Raw genomic sequence first — 17156 nt, forward strand, 5'->3', positions numbered from 1 at the left:
TTAATTTTGCAGTGCTTACAACTGGTTTATCCCTACAGCAATGGTACAACAAAAGAGATGTTCATGCTCTTACTAATACTTGAGTGCCAAAGTCCTTAAAAATTAGTAGATATTGTGGGTGATGCATATTATGCTAAAGTTTTCAGTATGTTGCCAGTCAGTATTTATAATATATGAGAATCTGGAGAATTTGGAGAATTTATTAGCTTTTCACTTAAAGAAAAAGTATCTTGACCATAGAAATATACCACATAAAAGAACAATATTAAACATTCATAACATTTTACTGCAGTTTTTAAAATTGCTTTGTTTTCCAACTGCACTGGGGAATGACAATGAAATAGTCACCAATCTTGACCATATTTTATTCCAAACATATCCCTCATAATTATTTCAGGGAATAAGTTTCTTGTTAGAGGTACATCTTCTGTTCTTGTTTCAAGAGTAATATTGATTGAAAGTTGGTATTTTGGTTTTGTCTTTTTTTCTCATAGTCACAGATGAACACTGTATACCAATTCTGGCATACTGCTTTGGGAATCCATTTACAGAAAGTTCAGTTTTATCTGTTGCCTTTAAATTATGCTCACCTCACAAGTAGACTATGAACAGAAGATGAACTACTATCATATGATACATCAAGATGTGAAAGTCTTTGTGATTATCTTGGACCATAAAATGAGCTAAGCTGCAAAATACCTTTTGCAGCAGCCTTATGAATTGACTAGTGCAATACCAGGTGTTCTTTTGGTCTTCTTTGACCAAATGCGTAAACTTTTTTTTCTTAGGGTGTTTTTCATGATATGTGTGTTGGTTTTTTTTTTGTAGCCTTTACTAGATTAGGCAGCTATTTTTATGGTTAAGACCATGGAAAATTTGATTTAATGATCACTGTGGTAATTTTCAGTTCCACATGCTTGTCTGCTTGGATTTTCAATTCTAAGTGTAAACTTAATGTTATCAAAGAGCCATGTTCTTTAAATTGTCCAGTACAATAAAATATTGCTTATCACAGTTAATTCATAGTTAGAGGCAACTAAGGAAACGAGTTGACTGATTATCTTCTCTTTTAGCAGTGAAAAGTCATAGATTTCAAACAAGGAGAGCTCTGTATGTCCTAGTAGAAAGTCACTACTGTGATCACCCATGGTGGCACATGCTTGGAACAGGCTCAGGATTTTGCTATGACCAGTCAGACCTGCTCTGTGCAAACACACAGTGCCTGCTCCCTCATGCTTATGCAGGACAGGCTGGCTTTCCCTCCGGGCATTTCAGTTCTGTGCAGTTGGGGATGAGGCATTTCCATCTGACCTTGTGTAAGAGTGCTAGTAGCATCTGGGCACCATTCATGGAGAAATTCTGGCATTTCAACAAATATGTGACTTATTTTCCGTTATTGCCTGTAGCAATCTCTTATCAACTATATTCTCACTGTAGCAATTTTTTGGTTACCAGTAGGAGGAAAAGTTTAAAAAAAGTCTAGAACAATATTATTGACAGCACATTTGATGCATTGCAAAGAATTAACATAGGCAATAGGAAAAAGGAATTATTTGGCTGATGTTTCATATTTTCAGTCCAAGCTCCATGACAAGCATTTTTAAACCTCAAAATTTGCGTTTAGCAGCAGTAGGTTTTATCTCTTACTCTCCAGTTCTCTTAGAAAGCTGCACATACAATTTTTTTAATTGGTTTAACGTTACTATAATACTTAACATAAGTAAAGGTGTTAGACAGTTTTAGTATTTCTGTGTGTCTTTTAAATGCAATTCAGTTTAGTGAATATTAATTTGATTTATGTTTTTTCTGGAACCTGTTAACTTTATACAATAAGTTTGTCTGAAGAATAAACTAAGTCTTAGTTTAAAGTTTAAGAGTTTTCAGGTCTCTGCTGTATTATGGGAATGCATACAAACAGGGAAACAGAACTCTACTTTATGTAGCCGTGCTATAAAAAGCTACAGAAACATAGTGCTTTCCTCTTACTGTACTAGAAAGTGGTTCAACTAAAAATGAACTGTTGTGTTAAAATGAAAATTATGATAGCTGTTTTATTTTATGGGAAATAATAGCTGAGTAGGCTCTATACATCTTGACTATACTTTGCAAGTTGATTTTTTCTTTTAACATACATATCTGAGATTTACTTCTGAAGTGTATCTCTTCCCCACTTGTCTCTGTCATTTTTGTTTGGTTAAGCTTGCTTCTTGCATTTCAGTATTTCCACCCCCCCCCCCAAATCACTGCATAGCAAAATTGTTTAAGACCAAAGGAAAAACTAGGTATTTATAAGCTTCCATCCTTTCCCTTCCACTGTACTCCAAAAGAAATTAGATCACTGCCAAATCGTTATTGATGTATTTTATAGAGACAATCTGTGTTTTTGTTGTACTATGTAAAAACTGGCTCAGATTTGATGCTCTATCTAGCTGGATGTGAAAGGGTCATATCAGGGTATTTGCACTTCCTTTCGGAGGATTTCTTCTGTTTCTGAAGCTTTGAGTGATTTGGTTGAGCACAAGCCAATGATTGTGCTTAGCCCAAGGTGATGAAAGACAGGAGTTAGTAGTCATTGCGAAGTAAAGGACTAGAAAAAGTTGTGCTAGCTTAAGACTTTGAGAAAAATTACCTGAAAATCTCTGAAAAGAGCTGGGTCAGGAAATGAAAGGGTAAAGGAATCAAGTCTGGTAGGGAAAAAAAGTAATATTCCTTCATCCATGTCACAAACAGAGTGATGTACTTCACTCATAAGAGTGAAACACCAATATATGTTATTGATATAAAACAGTGAGTTGACAAAATTCAGTGTTAAATGTGATGGTGATTTAACAAGATTTGATGGCAAAGTACACTTGATTATTAATAGTGTAGAGGGCAGAGACAGATAAATCTGCCGGAGAAGCTTTGCTGTTGTGTCATGAGGTTCAGAAAGGACTCCCTTGCTTTCTAAACTTATCTCACAGAGGAATCAATCTAGGTCCAGCTAGATCCTCTCCTGGTTCTAGGCTTGGTCAATGCTTATGTCCAAAGGATTGTACGTGCACAATCAATCCTCTGTAGCACTTAGCTAAGATGCCAGAGTTTAGCATGCTGTTAATCACTTACTGAGAATGTGCTGCTGCAAGGAATCTTTCAATTCCTCAAGGAGTAATCTTGAGAGGTCCCGTCTCAGGGAGAGAAAGGAGCAGTTCTGGCAGGGAGATAGTTGCATGAATTTTCAGTTAGGCATTATTTTTTGCATCAGCTCTCAGATTATCACATTTCCCACAAAGTTGCAAAGGAATTTCTGTCCTGGGGCATTTCATAGATAGTTGGTTTTAAATCTGACAGAGTAGACTGGTGAAGTGTAGGCCTATCCGTTAGAGTGACTCATTTGGGAGCCCTTTCTGTTGCAATGTCTACTTAGATTTTTTTAATAGGTAAATAGCAACAGTGGCAATATATCTACCTTCAGAAGTGTATTGATTTGCCTGCAGTGTTTAGTATTTTTTTCTCCATTTTGACAGGATTTTTTTCAAAGATAGCTTGCAAGTTGCTGAGAAAAAACAAGTACAAAGCATGGATTCAAAAGAAAAATATGTAGACAATGTCATTTTCAATTCACAATGAACACTGACAAGTAGTGACTTCCTCAAATCAAAGAATTCACCAGTGTCATGACTATTCAGGACCTCCTTTTTCTTAGTCCCTATATTAGCATACTAAAATTGTGAAAGATGTAGGTCATGTTGCATGATGACGTAAGTCACCAGTCTCCATCTTCCCAAAAAACACCCTCAGTTGAATCACAAATGACTTGTACTGTTGAACACATATTACATTTTCTGCCTTGAAATTTCTTGAAATAATTCTACAGCCTTGCATGTGTTTTTTTCATGAGCTTCAACTCTGAAGTAAATTCTTTTTTGAAAACGCTGTATTATAAAATGCTCCTCTGATTCAAGATACATTTACAGTAACCAATTGCTGACTATAATAAAGTGGCACTATATAAGGGTGGTAATATCATTTTTTTAACCAGACAGTGATAGGTTTACCTTCTCAATCGTTTGTGCTGCCTATTGCACAAGCCAGGTATATCTTTGGATTGAATCATAGACAGAAAGTTAGAGGAACTATGGTTCTAAGTGACATGATATATATGATTTGATAAGATAGAAAAGGTACGGCAGCTATTGCTTAGAATGAAAAAAAAGATTAGTATTGCTTCCTCCCATTAGCAAATGTCACAGAATTTAATTTTGTAGGAAACATGACATGAAAACTCTTCTTAGGTGGGTGTTTTTTAGACTAAGAGCAACAAAATTGACCCATAATACATAAAGTATGCTTGTGTGGAAAAACAGCCTAACTAGCAGTGTGAAGTCAAATGGAAAATCACTGTGGAAGAAGTGGCTTTGGGGCTTGGTATCTTGTGTTTCCTGCAGCACAAGGTGTGCTTGACCTACAATGCTGGTTTCGAGAAGGCTACATAATGGAAAGCTTACAGGACATCAGCCAGAAAAGCTAGGATTCATCATAATTGAACAAGTGGTTGTAGAAAACTGAATTAAATGTCCTATTTGAGTCTTACTGATGGGTTTTCTTTCAGAAAACAATGTACACGTTTATTTTTGCTATGGTTACTGCCTGGAATATGGGGCTTAGACATAAAGCTGTATGGTAGGAACTGAAAGTTCCAGCAGTGTTTATGAGGAGTGGTTCTTGATAACAAAGGAGGGTGGATGTTGAGGGAATACAAAAATTGTAGGGACTTGTGTGGAGTTAAGTGTTGATGGAAGAACTACATCCAAAAGATGGGCTGGAAATTATTTGAAACAAGATAAAACATTTTGTAGGAGTTGTTTCATTTCCATCAAGCTGCTAAATTTGCTGAGACTTTGTACATCTGCACTAGTTGAGAAGCAGACCTCATAAAGTTCTTTGTATGTGACTGCATATTTCTAAGGCTTTTTTTGTTCTTTTGTGAGAAACTGCAAAGTACTAAGGATTGTGAAGATGAGAGGGCCACTTTCCAAATTTTGCACAAAATAGTTTTTTTGTGGTTACTGTTAATTGAGTGGGGGACATAGTCTTGGTTTCTGCCATTGTATTTCCAAAAGTTTTGTCTGTTGCATTGTGTTATTCATTTGGTACCACATTACAAAGCATTGATTCAGTATATTTTCAGACTTAATACTGCATTATAAAGCTATTTTCCAGCACAAAATAGTTAGGACAAAACCAGCAAAGAGAGCTTTATTTAATGGGTTGTACAAAGCATTTAATTGGTTTTGAAAAGCATTTGGCTACTGCATCTGGAATTACTTTCAAATATATATTTCTTGATCTTCTGTGGTATTTATCTACTTTTAATAAGAAGTGGTTTATTAATTATTCAGTCTCTTTCCAGAATGTCAGTCTTTTGCTCTTCAAAGGTTAAAGATTAAAGAAAAAATGCCAGAGGCAAAATCATACAAAAGTTCTTTTGTGGCCCTGAAAAATAAAAGGCTCAATTTAAGCACTACTGAAAATGTTTCTGAAGTTGATTTTTTTTTTACATATATATATATATACAGCTTTATTTGAAATATGTTGATATTTAGCCAGGCAGAACTGAATGCAACAAGAACTCTTGCCTCAGCCTCCTTGGCGTTCCAGAGTAAGACCAGGGCACTGTGGCCCCTGAGCTCACAGACAGCAATTGTACAATGCTGTCGTATTTTCTTCCACTTGGTATGCCAGTGGCTAAATCACTTTTTCACAGGAAAAGGCTGTGTAATTCTGCAGTGACATTATCACAAGTAGAGCAAAAAATAGTGTGTAGATTTGCTGGTCCAGCAAATAATCCACTTTTGCATGTTTGAGCCATTATTTTAAAACCAGCATTTCTGTAGGTATGACTTTGCAAGAGAAACACATTTAATCTTCCTTGCTACCCGCCAGATGCAGCCCAGCCCTGGCCCAAGTGCACGGTGTTGTGTCCGTGCAGCTAAAGGATCCAGCTGTGAAGAGGAGGAGTCATTTCCCGTGGCACAGTGCTGTGCACACTGGAGGACACAATCAGTTCTCTGCAGCTGATTGCAGCTAGCTGGGAGCTGCAGGGCAGGCTTGCAGGTGCCAGCGCACTGTGCTATCAATTTCCTCAAGTGAAAGAGTTCTCAAATTGCAGGTTGAAATTTGGTTTCTAAGGTTTTCTAAGATTATGAGACGGGTAGTCTTTGCGACATCAATGTAAAATACTTTTAAAGGCAGTCAGTTATTGTCTTACAATTAGGACATCTTTTCTAATAACACTTTCAGTACATTGTGATCACATGCACAGTTCCCTGTTACTGTATTGCACACCTGTTCTGTTTGCAGGTTTTTAAACTATCTTTTCAACACCATTGATTGTAGTACATTCTGTACAAACATTATGGAAATTTTTCTTTTAATTTATTTTCCAAGATACCTAAAGATACGAGATACAAGATAAAGATACAAGAACTCCATAAAGCATTTTAATCTTATTTTAGACTTCAGCTTAAATTTCTGCATTCTTTCTTATATTCCAAAACAGAGACAGTCTTATTTTTTTAGCTTTTTTTTTGTTTGTTTAAATTTCCCAGTGTTTTCCAATTCTGCATACTTATGAAAAGCATTACTTGTTTTGGTGTGCTCCTTGGTGCACCTAGAACTGCTTTGTTTCAGTCTCCTGCAAAATGCAGATGAATTGATAAAAACATCTGGAGTGCTATAGCAGTAAGTGTGAAATTAAACAAAAAATAGCTTTTTAACCACATGCTGGCAGGGAGAAGTAGTGTTAGCCAATGTGTTAGCCTTTTCCAATGCTAAGTTTAAATTCATCCTTTCCTGTTTTTGAAAGAAAACATTTGTATTTCTTGGGATCATCTCTATTTATAGAGAATGAAGTTGTTATTTGCTACAGACCATACACAGTTAAAATACTGTAACTCAGTTTATTCTCTTCTCTTGTCTAAGTTGGTCTTCATGATGCCATTTATTGTGGGTGATTTGTGGTGATCTGTTTTTCATCAGTAGAGAACCAGGTGTTAGGCTTTGTTCTACAGTTTGGCTTAAGTTTATATCCATCTTTTTAGGAAAATAAGGGTGCCAGTTCTGTGTTTGTAAGGTTAGAGTGGCCAGCCAGGCAATATGCTTGTGAACAAGTCCCAGAAAAGTCTAGTTTTGCATGGTTTGGAGGCAGAGTAACTATCCAGACAGCACAAAAGTTTAGTTAAAAAAACTCATTAAATAAAACAGAGAAGAATTTATTAGTGGCTACTGGACAAGTATGAGCTACTACTCCAGGTTTGTAATAGGAATAATATTTGTGTTGTCGTCTTGGTGACAGAGCGTTAACTTCTCATGTATACGTACAAGCTGTGCTAAGCAAAGAATGGTACACGTATCAGCTTATGTTCCCTCAGTGTAAAGCAGTAGTGAGAGGGACATTGGTTTTCTGCAGTGCCTTGTTTCTTGTAGAACATGAAGATGAAAATGGAACTTCAGTTGTAACCTTTGAGAAACTTTTATAGTCTGCATTTCTGAACTGTGTGAGTCAGTTTTGATCTGTTTGCAGTCATTCTGTTAACAACATGATAGAGTTCAAAATCGTATTTTTCCTATGTTATTTGTGATTAAGTCAAATACTATGTACCTTATGAAAAAAAATTTTTTTTCCTCCTTAATTCCTGTAATTCTGAGGAGAATCCTCTCCAACTTCCCTGTAGTTCTCCTTTTTCCAGTGCTTCTGCCAATACTCCTTTTAATTTATACACAAGTTAGCTAGAAACAGTAGAGAATGTATGCCATCTTAGACAGAAGCTGGAAATTTGAAAGACTTCAAGCTAGGTATTATTAATAACTCAATTTTCACAGTCACAATCAGTAATATTTTAAATGTTCTAAATCATTAGCACTGTACAGTGTTTTCTCTACTAAAAAATGAAATGAAGGATGAAAGACAAGTTGCCATAAACAATAATCAGTAGATTACTGTTAGCTAGATATGTAATGTAGGTTACCATAAACTCCACTATTCCATTTACCATCTGCAGATTTGAACATCTCTTCAGCTTGTAAGATTTCCTTTAACAGGACCTGTGGGAAATACAGCAAGCTACCTTTAAATACATTTATTATTTGTAAGTTAATTTTACATTGCTTATCATGACTCTTACTTACTTTAACACAAAAAAAATTATGCTCATGATGTTTCAAAGCACACAGAACATAGAGAAGGCCATGCAGTATATTTGCATATTTAAATATGCCAAACTGTTTGTGCATGAAGTCAAACTTCAAAGCATCTGACTTCTGGCTAAGGCAGAAAGGGAAGATGAAAGAGTAAGAGCCCAGCCATACTGGATCCAGTCAAGATCACGTTTTGTCCAGTATCATGTATGCACGTTATCATATGTAACACTCCTCTCCAGTTTTCAAGTATCTCTAACTAGAGATTTCCTGAACCAGATGTGCATTCTGTGTGGGTTGTAAACTGCAGTGGTTTTGTCTTCCATTGAGTTATTCAGATCCCTATTAAGCTCATTACATTTAGCCTCCAAAGCGTTCTTTGCCAGCAAGGTCTACAGGTTTGTTCTGCTCTGTGTAGTCACCACCTCAGTTTCATTTCTGACTAGACTGGCCCCCCTAGCTTCTTTTGTTTTGTCTAACTTCATTTTTTTTAGAAGAAAGCATTATTATTGTTGATTCTAATTTGACCTCATTCAGAAGCATGAGGATTTGGGTGGTTGGTAGTAAATAGCTGCATTTTTTATTTGTCTACTTACTAGCGTTTGGTATTTTCAGCTGTTGTAACTATGAGGATTATAAACACATGCATTAAAATTAAGAGATTTGTGAAAGTTACATAACTAATTCAGGAAACTTCAAGACCATTTTCTGTAATGACTACAGAATAAAAATCCATAGTTGTCAATACTACATCAGTGTGATGAAACTCCTCCTCTCTCATTAGCTGATAAAATGATGGTGGAGGATATAATGGTGAAGTGAACAGGAGAAAGCAAATAGGCTGGAATTTGTGGCCGTTGGTATTTCATATCATGATACATGTTGAACATCATCATAAGATGGGAAAGGGGAAGAGCATGCCTCTAAAGACCTATAGAGGGATGTTCTGCCCTTCTTGTTCAGAGACTAAAGTGAACAGACCTCTGGAGATCATTAAGAGAGAAGCTGACATGGGTATATTTTGTTTCTAAATTTTTCTTGAACTAAATAATGAACTTAGTTACTTTAGCAGGTGACTCATTAGTACTGTCTCATTGTCTAGAAGGTAGATTGTAAATGTAAATGACACAGTTGCAATCCCTTATATGGTTTGAAAGTAATACTAGCAACTGTTGTTACTCTTTTAGTAGTAAATTTCAGTTTTTACTTAAAATTACCAAAAGAAGACATGAACTAGTGATAGCTTGACTGAATTCCTAAAAATTGGCTTTGTTAATTTTAATTATACTTGAATGACTGAGAATAGGGGAGTAAAATGCCTATTGCACATGAACAGGCATAGCAGAATTTCTTTAAGCATAAATGTTTAAGGGAGACAAAATTATTTTCCAACTAATTATTTCCCATCAGGCTATCAATGATTAACTTTTTCTTATCACTTGCAGTGAATATTTTCTGAAGAACTAATCTCTTTTTTAATTTCTTTCACTTCTTTATATTTCCTGATTCTGACTGGAGGAAGAAAAACTAAAATAACACAAATTACTTTTCCTTTTTTTGCTGTCCATTGAAACTGGAAATACTTACTAAATGACAAATGGTCTTCTGTGATAATTTTACTGCATTAAGCAGGAAATAAGATGCTGAGAGAGACAGATTAGCATTGATCACTTGGGAGCTTAATTATAGTAACAAGCCTTCCATGAGAATTTTGTCAACTCAATGGTGAATAACACAGATGTGTTTTAGTAACTGGACATTATTTAGATGCTTTGACATGCAGCAAGTATTGGGTATTTGGGTATTTTTATGTAACTTTTAAGTGTCAGCAAATGATCATTAAATGCTTCTTTGAAATGAAATGAAATTTATGTATATTTGTGCTTTCAAGCAGCCTAAATATTCTACATATTCCCCTAATTTTTCGCTTTTGTGAATTAAATATACAGCTCTGCAGCAGTAGAGTTGCTGGTTACTTTTGAAACTGGTGTAGAGGACAAAGGTGGAATAGATCACTATAAGAAATAGTAAATAAACAAAAGATAAATAGCATTCTTTTTCTATATAAATAGTGTTATATATTATTTATCTATAAAATAATTTATAATAATATAATAATATATATATTTTAATATAAATAGTGTTTTATACTTCTTAATGGACTTTGCAGTTCTAGGTATCACTTCAAGCTGGATTTTTACCCTGTATCTCAAGTTTTTCCTGAAACTTGATATGCAGTCAAACTTCTGTAGTATTTTCCTTGGTGATGATCACTGAACTTTAGGGTATGGGAAATCAGTCAGAAGAAGCATTTGCTCTTTTCATTGATCTCTTCATAGTCCAAGATCACCATTGTATAGCAACTTTTCCTAAATGCACAATGATTAGAGTTCCACAAATAATCACATATAGGTACTATGGAGGTCAGCAAAAGATTGCATAGAAAATTTGTTTTATTCTTTTCCAAATATGAATAGTTTACAGGAATTAAAATAAAACTATATACTTTTTTTCTCTAATATAGGTTAAAATTAAATACATCTGAATGCTTTCCCTCATTCTTTTCCAATGTGGGTTTTGTTCAAAAATTTTCAGTTAAAAATTAGTTATTTCTCAATTTAAGTAACCTTTATAACTAATTACTTGAATGAGGGAACATTTGTATTAAATTCTTGCTTTAGAAGTGAATGGAGCTAAAATAATAACTAAACTAAACTAAATAAATAACTAAATAGTTATTTATTCTTAAACGTTTTACTTACTGTCATTGGAATTGATTTTAAAATGAGTGATGTGAGTTTGAAAAATATGTTTGGAGTACAGAAGTCCAGTTGCTAACAGCTCTGAATTTAGTTATGTATCTGTGTGTGAGGAAGTATGTTTTAAATCTCTTACAAGCTGTGATATATGTGCCACAAATGCCTCTTTCAACATCTTGTACCTTTCATTAAGTCATAATTGAATGTTGGTTTCTTAGAAGTATTTGGGTTTGTTTATACTCTAAATACTAATTTTTTTTAAATACTATTTTTTTAAAGCTCTCTTTCACCTTGTTTGCACTTCCAATGTTGATGTGAAAAATGCACTGACCTTCAGTGGGCCTCTGGAAGATATGTTCGGGTACACAGTCCAACAGTATGAAAATGAGGAAGGGAAATGGTAAGCTCTTTTTCTTTTTTTTTTTTTTTTTTTTAACTGAACACTCCAAATTATCAGGTATTCAGTGACTCAAGTGCTGTGCTTTTATTTTCAAGTTAAAGTCAGATTCTGTCAGGTATATTTCTTAAACTTATGCACAAGCCCTTAGGAAATCTGGAAAGATTGGGAGAGAAAGAGATCCACATGCATGCCTCCAATTATGTCCTCAAAGACATAAATGACTTCACAAAATGGGTAAATTCCCTCATTGATGGAACTGAGAAAGTACTGTGTTTTGAGCTCTGTTTTTTCCATTTACCAAATGAAATCTTTACCTTTTTCTCCTGTCAATGTATTTACAATGAAATTACTTCTGCATTAAGGGTTTTTTTTTTCCTAAAGTTTTCTGTCAGGGGTTGTCTACACTGAATTTTTTAATTCTGTTGGTAGAATTTTTTAAATCTGTTTAATTCAGATTTACCTGTCAAAATATTAATTAGTACAGTACTCCCCCGCCTTTCCTTTTGGAGGGCTAAGTATGTCTTGCAACTGGTAATATGTTTGCACTGGGGACCTGGAGCCTTTATCTTAACCTCTTTTTTCCTTCCTGTTGTTCTAAGTAGGGGCTGTAATTTGGTATGCTCACCCATGTCATTGCTTCTTGGTCATTTGATAAACACCTGCCTATGCTTTTCCCTTGTTAAATCCCAGAGGCTAATGACTGGGCTGGAGGACTGAAATAACAATTGTATGGCAAAAGGTTTGGGAAAGAGATCTTTATCATTCTTTGCAGCTGTCTCTGGTTTTCCCAGAGCCTTTTTGACAATTCTTGGTAAGCCTAGGGACTCCTGCCGCATGCAGGAATGACTGACAGCAGGAGACTGTGTGACAGACAGGCCAGACTGTTCCATGGTGAGCAATCACCACTGCATGTGCTGGGTCTGCCAGACTCTGAGAGTCTGACCACCACTGCAATACAGTGCTCAGAGAAATGAAACCACAGAGACTACTTTTGAATGTGCTAGTTCTTGACTGCTGCAGTTGTAGGATGTTTAAATACACATTTGTATGAGGGTCATGAGAGAATAAGAATAATGACCTTCTTTGAGCTAATTTAGACCTTCAGGAAATGGAATCTGTTTTAGGAGCTGGGAATTTGCAAAGTAAGCTGTATTGTTGTAAGCAGTCCTGAGACCTTTCAAAAGCAAGCAATAATATGATCTGGAAGTGGTGGATCTACCAGTAGTGATATAAACTAGTGTGCTAGATCTGGACATCTCTGAAATTGAACTTCAGAGCTTCTGTAAGTTGTCAAGCTTTCAGCACATCAATATTTAAAGCAGAAAATATGTACTTGACAGTTAAAAATATACAAAAGAGCCTTGAGAATTTTTCTACTGCTATAATGCTACCTATAGGGCACCAGTAGAGCTTTCCAGCATCAAATGGTCTCTGAACCTGATTGCATCTGTTTCTCAATAACTTGGGGATTCCCTCATGCAAAAAGATAAAATAAAATAGCCTTTCAGACCACATAACACTCTTCATGGGGCTCTTTCTTTCTGAGAAAGGAACAGCACAGGGGCATGAACTTGATGCCTATTGATCAAATCCCAGGGGATGTCAGGTACACTCCGCTTCTCTGCAATTTACAAGTTTAAAATTTGTTTTAATAACCTTTTTTTTTTTATTAATGACAGGGAAGAACATGTCTTTTACAGTGCTGCTCCACATTACCTAAGACTAAATTCTTCCTCTGAGTGCTTGTAATGTCTCCTTTGTCATTTGGTCTCTGAGCATGGAAAATAGGTTTTCATCTAAGCTCTTGTAATGACCAAGGACATATTAAACAAGCATATTTTTCCTTCTGTATTATTTGTTGTCTGACCACCTATATTGCTTTTATTTTCCCCTGGAGTTTTTTAAGTGTTATTCTATTCCGTAATTTGGTATATAGGCACATTCCCTTCTCATGTCCTTATTATTTCTCTTGCATCTGGACTGGTATAATAGATACTTTCTTTTTCTCCATCCTATACTGCTAGTGTGGAGCTTGTTGCAGCTGTCCTCTCTCTGTAAGTTTTATTTGCTCACTTTAATCCCTTGATAGAAAGCAGATATTACAGGTAATTTATTTAATTTGCAGGGTACTTATTGGTTCACCACTAGTTGGCCAACCTGAGAAAAGAACAGGAGATGTCTACAAATGCCCTGTAGGAAGGGACAGCACATCACCCTGCATAAAACTGAATTTACCAGGTACGAAAGGAAATAAAGCTGTGTCACAGCTTTTCTAGTGAAAATTTATTGGGCCTTCAGAGCTAAATGTGAAGGAAGTTGTGTTTGTAACATTAAAAATAATTATATTTTAAGGCTTCTCACTATCCTGTAGAAAACATGCTAACACTTTTAGAATGGGGATGTGGTTGTGTTTTCAAAACTTTATTATGACTGACTTTAATTGACTGTGGTTGGCAGTCCTTGCCATTGAGCCAGGAAGGTCTTGGATTGTAATTTCATGGATTGCCTTTTCCAAAGCTTTCTGAAGCCAAGAGCCTTCATAATGCCATCAGTAATCTTTTGATGAAAATTTAACTAGGCTGATGCATCTTAATATGCCAAAGGTAAACATTAATAATTTTTTTGGTCAAGTCAAGAGATACTTGATGCAGACTAGAAGGAAATTCCTGTTGAATATGAACGTCACTAAATATACCTGCTATATATATTTTTTATCTCCTTTTATTCCTTGAAAACCTAAATGTCAGTAATGCAACATAATAGTAACAAATAGAAAAGCTATTAAGTCAGTCATAGCAAGACAAGGTAAAAAACAAATTTTTTTTCCCTAATCAACAAAACTTTGTGCATAGTAGTATCTTGTTTTCTTTGTGCTGTTATTTTTACTTTTTTTTATTTTCTTGCGGTTCAAGAAAACTATTTGAGACAGCAACCCAGACAAATTTTCTGGGATAAAAGCCAGTCTCAGAAATTTTTCTTGATTGTTGCAGTTGAAGAATGAGGGGGAAGGGTGCTAAAATATTTGATGAAACCAGTGTCAGTCTGGGTTTTATTTTAGAAGCTGGAAGCTCCATACTAGGGGATATATAATTTAACATTTTGTTTTCATGTTCCCAAATACTTAACATTTTAATCTATTTATAGCTTCTACTTCAGTTCCTAATGTCGTGGAAGTAAAAGAAAACATGACTCTTGGAACAACCTTAGTGACTAACCCAAAAGGAGGATTTCTGGTAAGAAAGGACTTTTTGCTAATTTTGAAAGCCTGTTTTTTTCTCGGATATCATAACAAAAACATTTCACCCTTTTTTATTTTTTAAAGGCATGTGGACCACTTTATGCTTATAAATGTGGACGTTTGCATTACACGACTGGAGTTTGTTCTAATGTCAGCTCCACTTTTGAAACTGTTGAGGCCATTGCTCCATCTGTGCAAGGTATGCATGCTGCAGGAATTTTCCCGTGTGTCCAAAAATAAAGAGTGCCAAACAAGACAAATGTATACACATAGGCATACTGAAAAAAATGAACTGCTTAACTTAGCTACCAGCATTACCAAGTTAAGTAAATGTTTTCATTGTCTGTATATAACCTAAATTCTTCCTACTTTTGGAATTTATCTCAGTATAAACAATCATTACAGTGCTATGTAACATCCAAACACAATTGCTAAAAATAGTTGCTTATGTTTTTAACTTATGGCCAAAAGACTCCTTTTAAATAATGACGGCATACTGAGACCTAATACAAGCCCAGTTTAGTAATATACATACAAATCTTAAAGACCTGGTCCTTTGAAAAGCTTGTAGAATAGATTGACATTGGCAAAAGTAGGGGGATACTCCAGTTATGTGATCTTCTTCCATTCTTAAATTTCTGCTTACAATAAAACTCCTTCTTGATAAAGAGAACACAAGCCGTGTGAAATACAATGCAAAAGTTGAACAATGATATTTGGCATCAAGCATGTCAGTTCATCCACACTGCAGAATGATATACATTTGTTACTAATGACAGAAGTAGGTGGAGCTGTGAGAGAAGTCTGATCCTTGTTACTGTCAATTCTTATGTGACAATTTGTGTTGCAGAGTGTAAAACCCAGTTGGACATTGTCATAGTCCTTGATGGGTCCAACAGCATTTATCCATGGGAGAGTGTCACAGACTTTCTGAACAGCCTCCTGAGAAACATGGATATAGGTCCTCAGCAAACACAGGTAACATAGTAGATATTTTACGGTTTTTTAATTTAAGAAGAAAAAACAATTTACAGGAAATGGTATAATAGTGTCATCTATGGACCTCTTCAATTCTGAGAACTTAGAGCAGCAGGATACTAAAGCAAAATAGCTGAAACCACAACTAAGTCAGTACTCAGTCATCAAGCAGCAATGTCAGGAAGACTATCCCTCCTCTCACTGCTCAGGCAGTCTGGAGAAACAAACTTTCTAACCTAGCGACAAAAGTTAAGTGCATTAAGTGAGGCTGCTTGAACACTGTCCTTTCCCACTTCCTTCCTCTCCACAGCCCCTTCTTGCCTTCCTTTGTACTTCATTGCACAAAGGTCATTTCTGCTCTTCTGAAGTACACATGCGTGGTTTGGACAGCCTTTGATTGTAATCTTTTTGGAGCAGTGTTCCTAGTACTTTGGAACATTGGGCATGCAGCTTTTAAACCTTGAGATCCTAATTAGCAAGTGACTGTTTAGCTGCTTGTCATTAATGGCAGAAGCTGCATTTATATAATAAGTGGAGAGGGCCAAATTCCCAGCTGCAGTAAATCAATGTGGTTCCATCAGAATTAATGGAGCTATGACCAATTACCCCCTGAGGATCTGGCATATGTCCCACACGCTGCTTAACAGATTATGTAAATATCAGTTCTAAAAGAACTCTGGGAAGGGAAAAACAGTTAAGTCTGGGATACATATTAACACAAAAATCTTTATTAACAGCAACAGAAGAAACTGTTTCTTCCTTTCCTTTCTGTATTTTCCACCTCCCAAAATCAAGGGTTTTCCAGGGCCTCCTGTAATAAATTATATGCTACAGGCAGTTTTGTAATTTTGGATTAGCTCCTAACATTCAGCTCCTGCCTTCATAAAGGAGACTGTGAGAAGATGTAAAGGATATCACTGCCTGCAAAGAGTTATGCATCATTTTCCATGTTAATTAGGGTTTTCAAGTTACCACCCAGGTCCTCTGTTGTCTGGACTGAACCCTGGTTGATAAAATAACTTACAAACTGTCAACATCGCAATCATATCCTGTTACTTTAAACACACTCTTCTTCAGATATTGTGAGGAAAAAGGAAAAATACTTTGTCAAATTCAGCAGAAAGGAAAAAATTGTTTCTGTTCCTTTAAATAGATGATTACTCAAACATGTATCATTTTGAAATACTTAAATCTGAACTTCCCAGTAGCAGAGCATTGGCTGCATGGAAATCATCACTGTTTTCTGCCCAAAGGTCTTCATGGGAGTAGTATCCAGGGCAATCAACTCCACTGCACCCTCACTGCTCTTCCTCACCCAGCAACTCCTAAATTTTTATAATGCCACACCTCTGTTATGTTCAGTTTTGGAATACTGCCTCATCTGTGTGGCTTAGCTGGTGCACAATAGATCCCTTTCTGGCCTGCACTCCAGCAGCTTCCCATCTCCACCTACAAAATCCCTTGTGCCCACAGTTTGGCATCCCTCTTCTCACACGTACACATACTCACTTGAGGACGTCAGCTTTGGCATCTGGCTGCTACAGAGCAGAAACATTTGAAGGGGCGATAAGAATGGTATAAGGAGGAGAGAGGCTGAAAAACT

At 35.8% G+C, this 17156-nt stretch overlaps 1 protein-coding gene across 1 annotated transcript in view; it reads left to right on the forward strand.

Moving 5' to 3' along the window:
* Positions 1 to 17156, forward strand: part of ITGA1 (integrin subunit alpha 1) — a 70491-nt gene that overhangs the window by 17129 nt on the left and 36206 nt on the right. Inside the window, exons 2-6 of the mRNA XM_002194999.7 lie at positions 11217 to 11337; positions 13463 to 13575; positions 14482 to 14570; positions 14660 to 14774; positions 15426 to 15553. Coding sequence (XP_002195035.2) covers positions 11217 to 11337; positions 13463 to 13575; positions 14482 to 14570; positions 14660 to 14774; positions 15426 to 15553 — 566 coding nt within the window. The remainder of the gene's footprint in view (positions 1 to 11216; positions 11338 to 13462; positions 13576 to 14481; positions 14571 to 14659; positions 14775 to 15425; positions 15554 to 17156) is intronic.

This window comes from Taeniopygia guttata, chromosome Z (genome assembly GCF_048771995.1).
Source record: "Taeniopygia guttata chromosome Z, bTaeGut7.mat, whole genome shotgun sequence".
In the NCBI taxonomy this organism is placed as follows: domain Eukaryota; kingdom Metazoa; phylum Chordata; class Aves; order Passeriformes; family Estrildidae; genus Taeniopygia; species Taeniopygia guttata.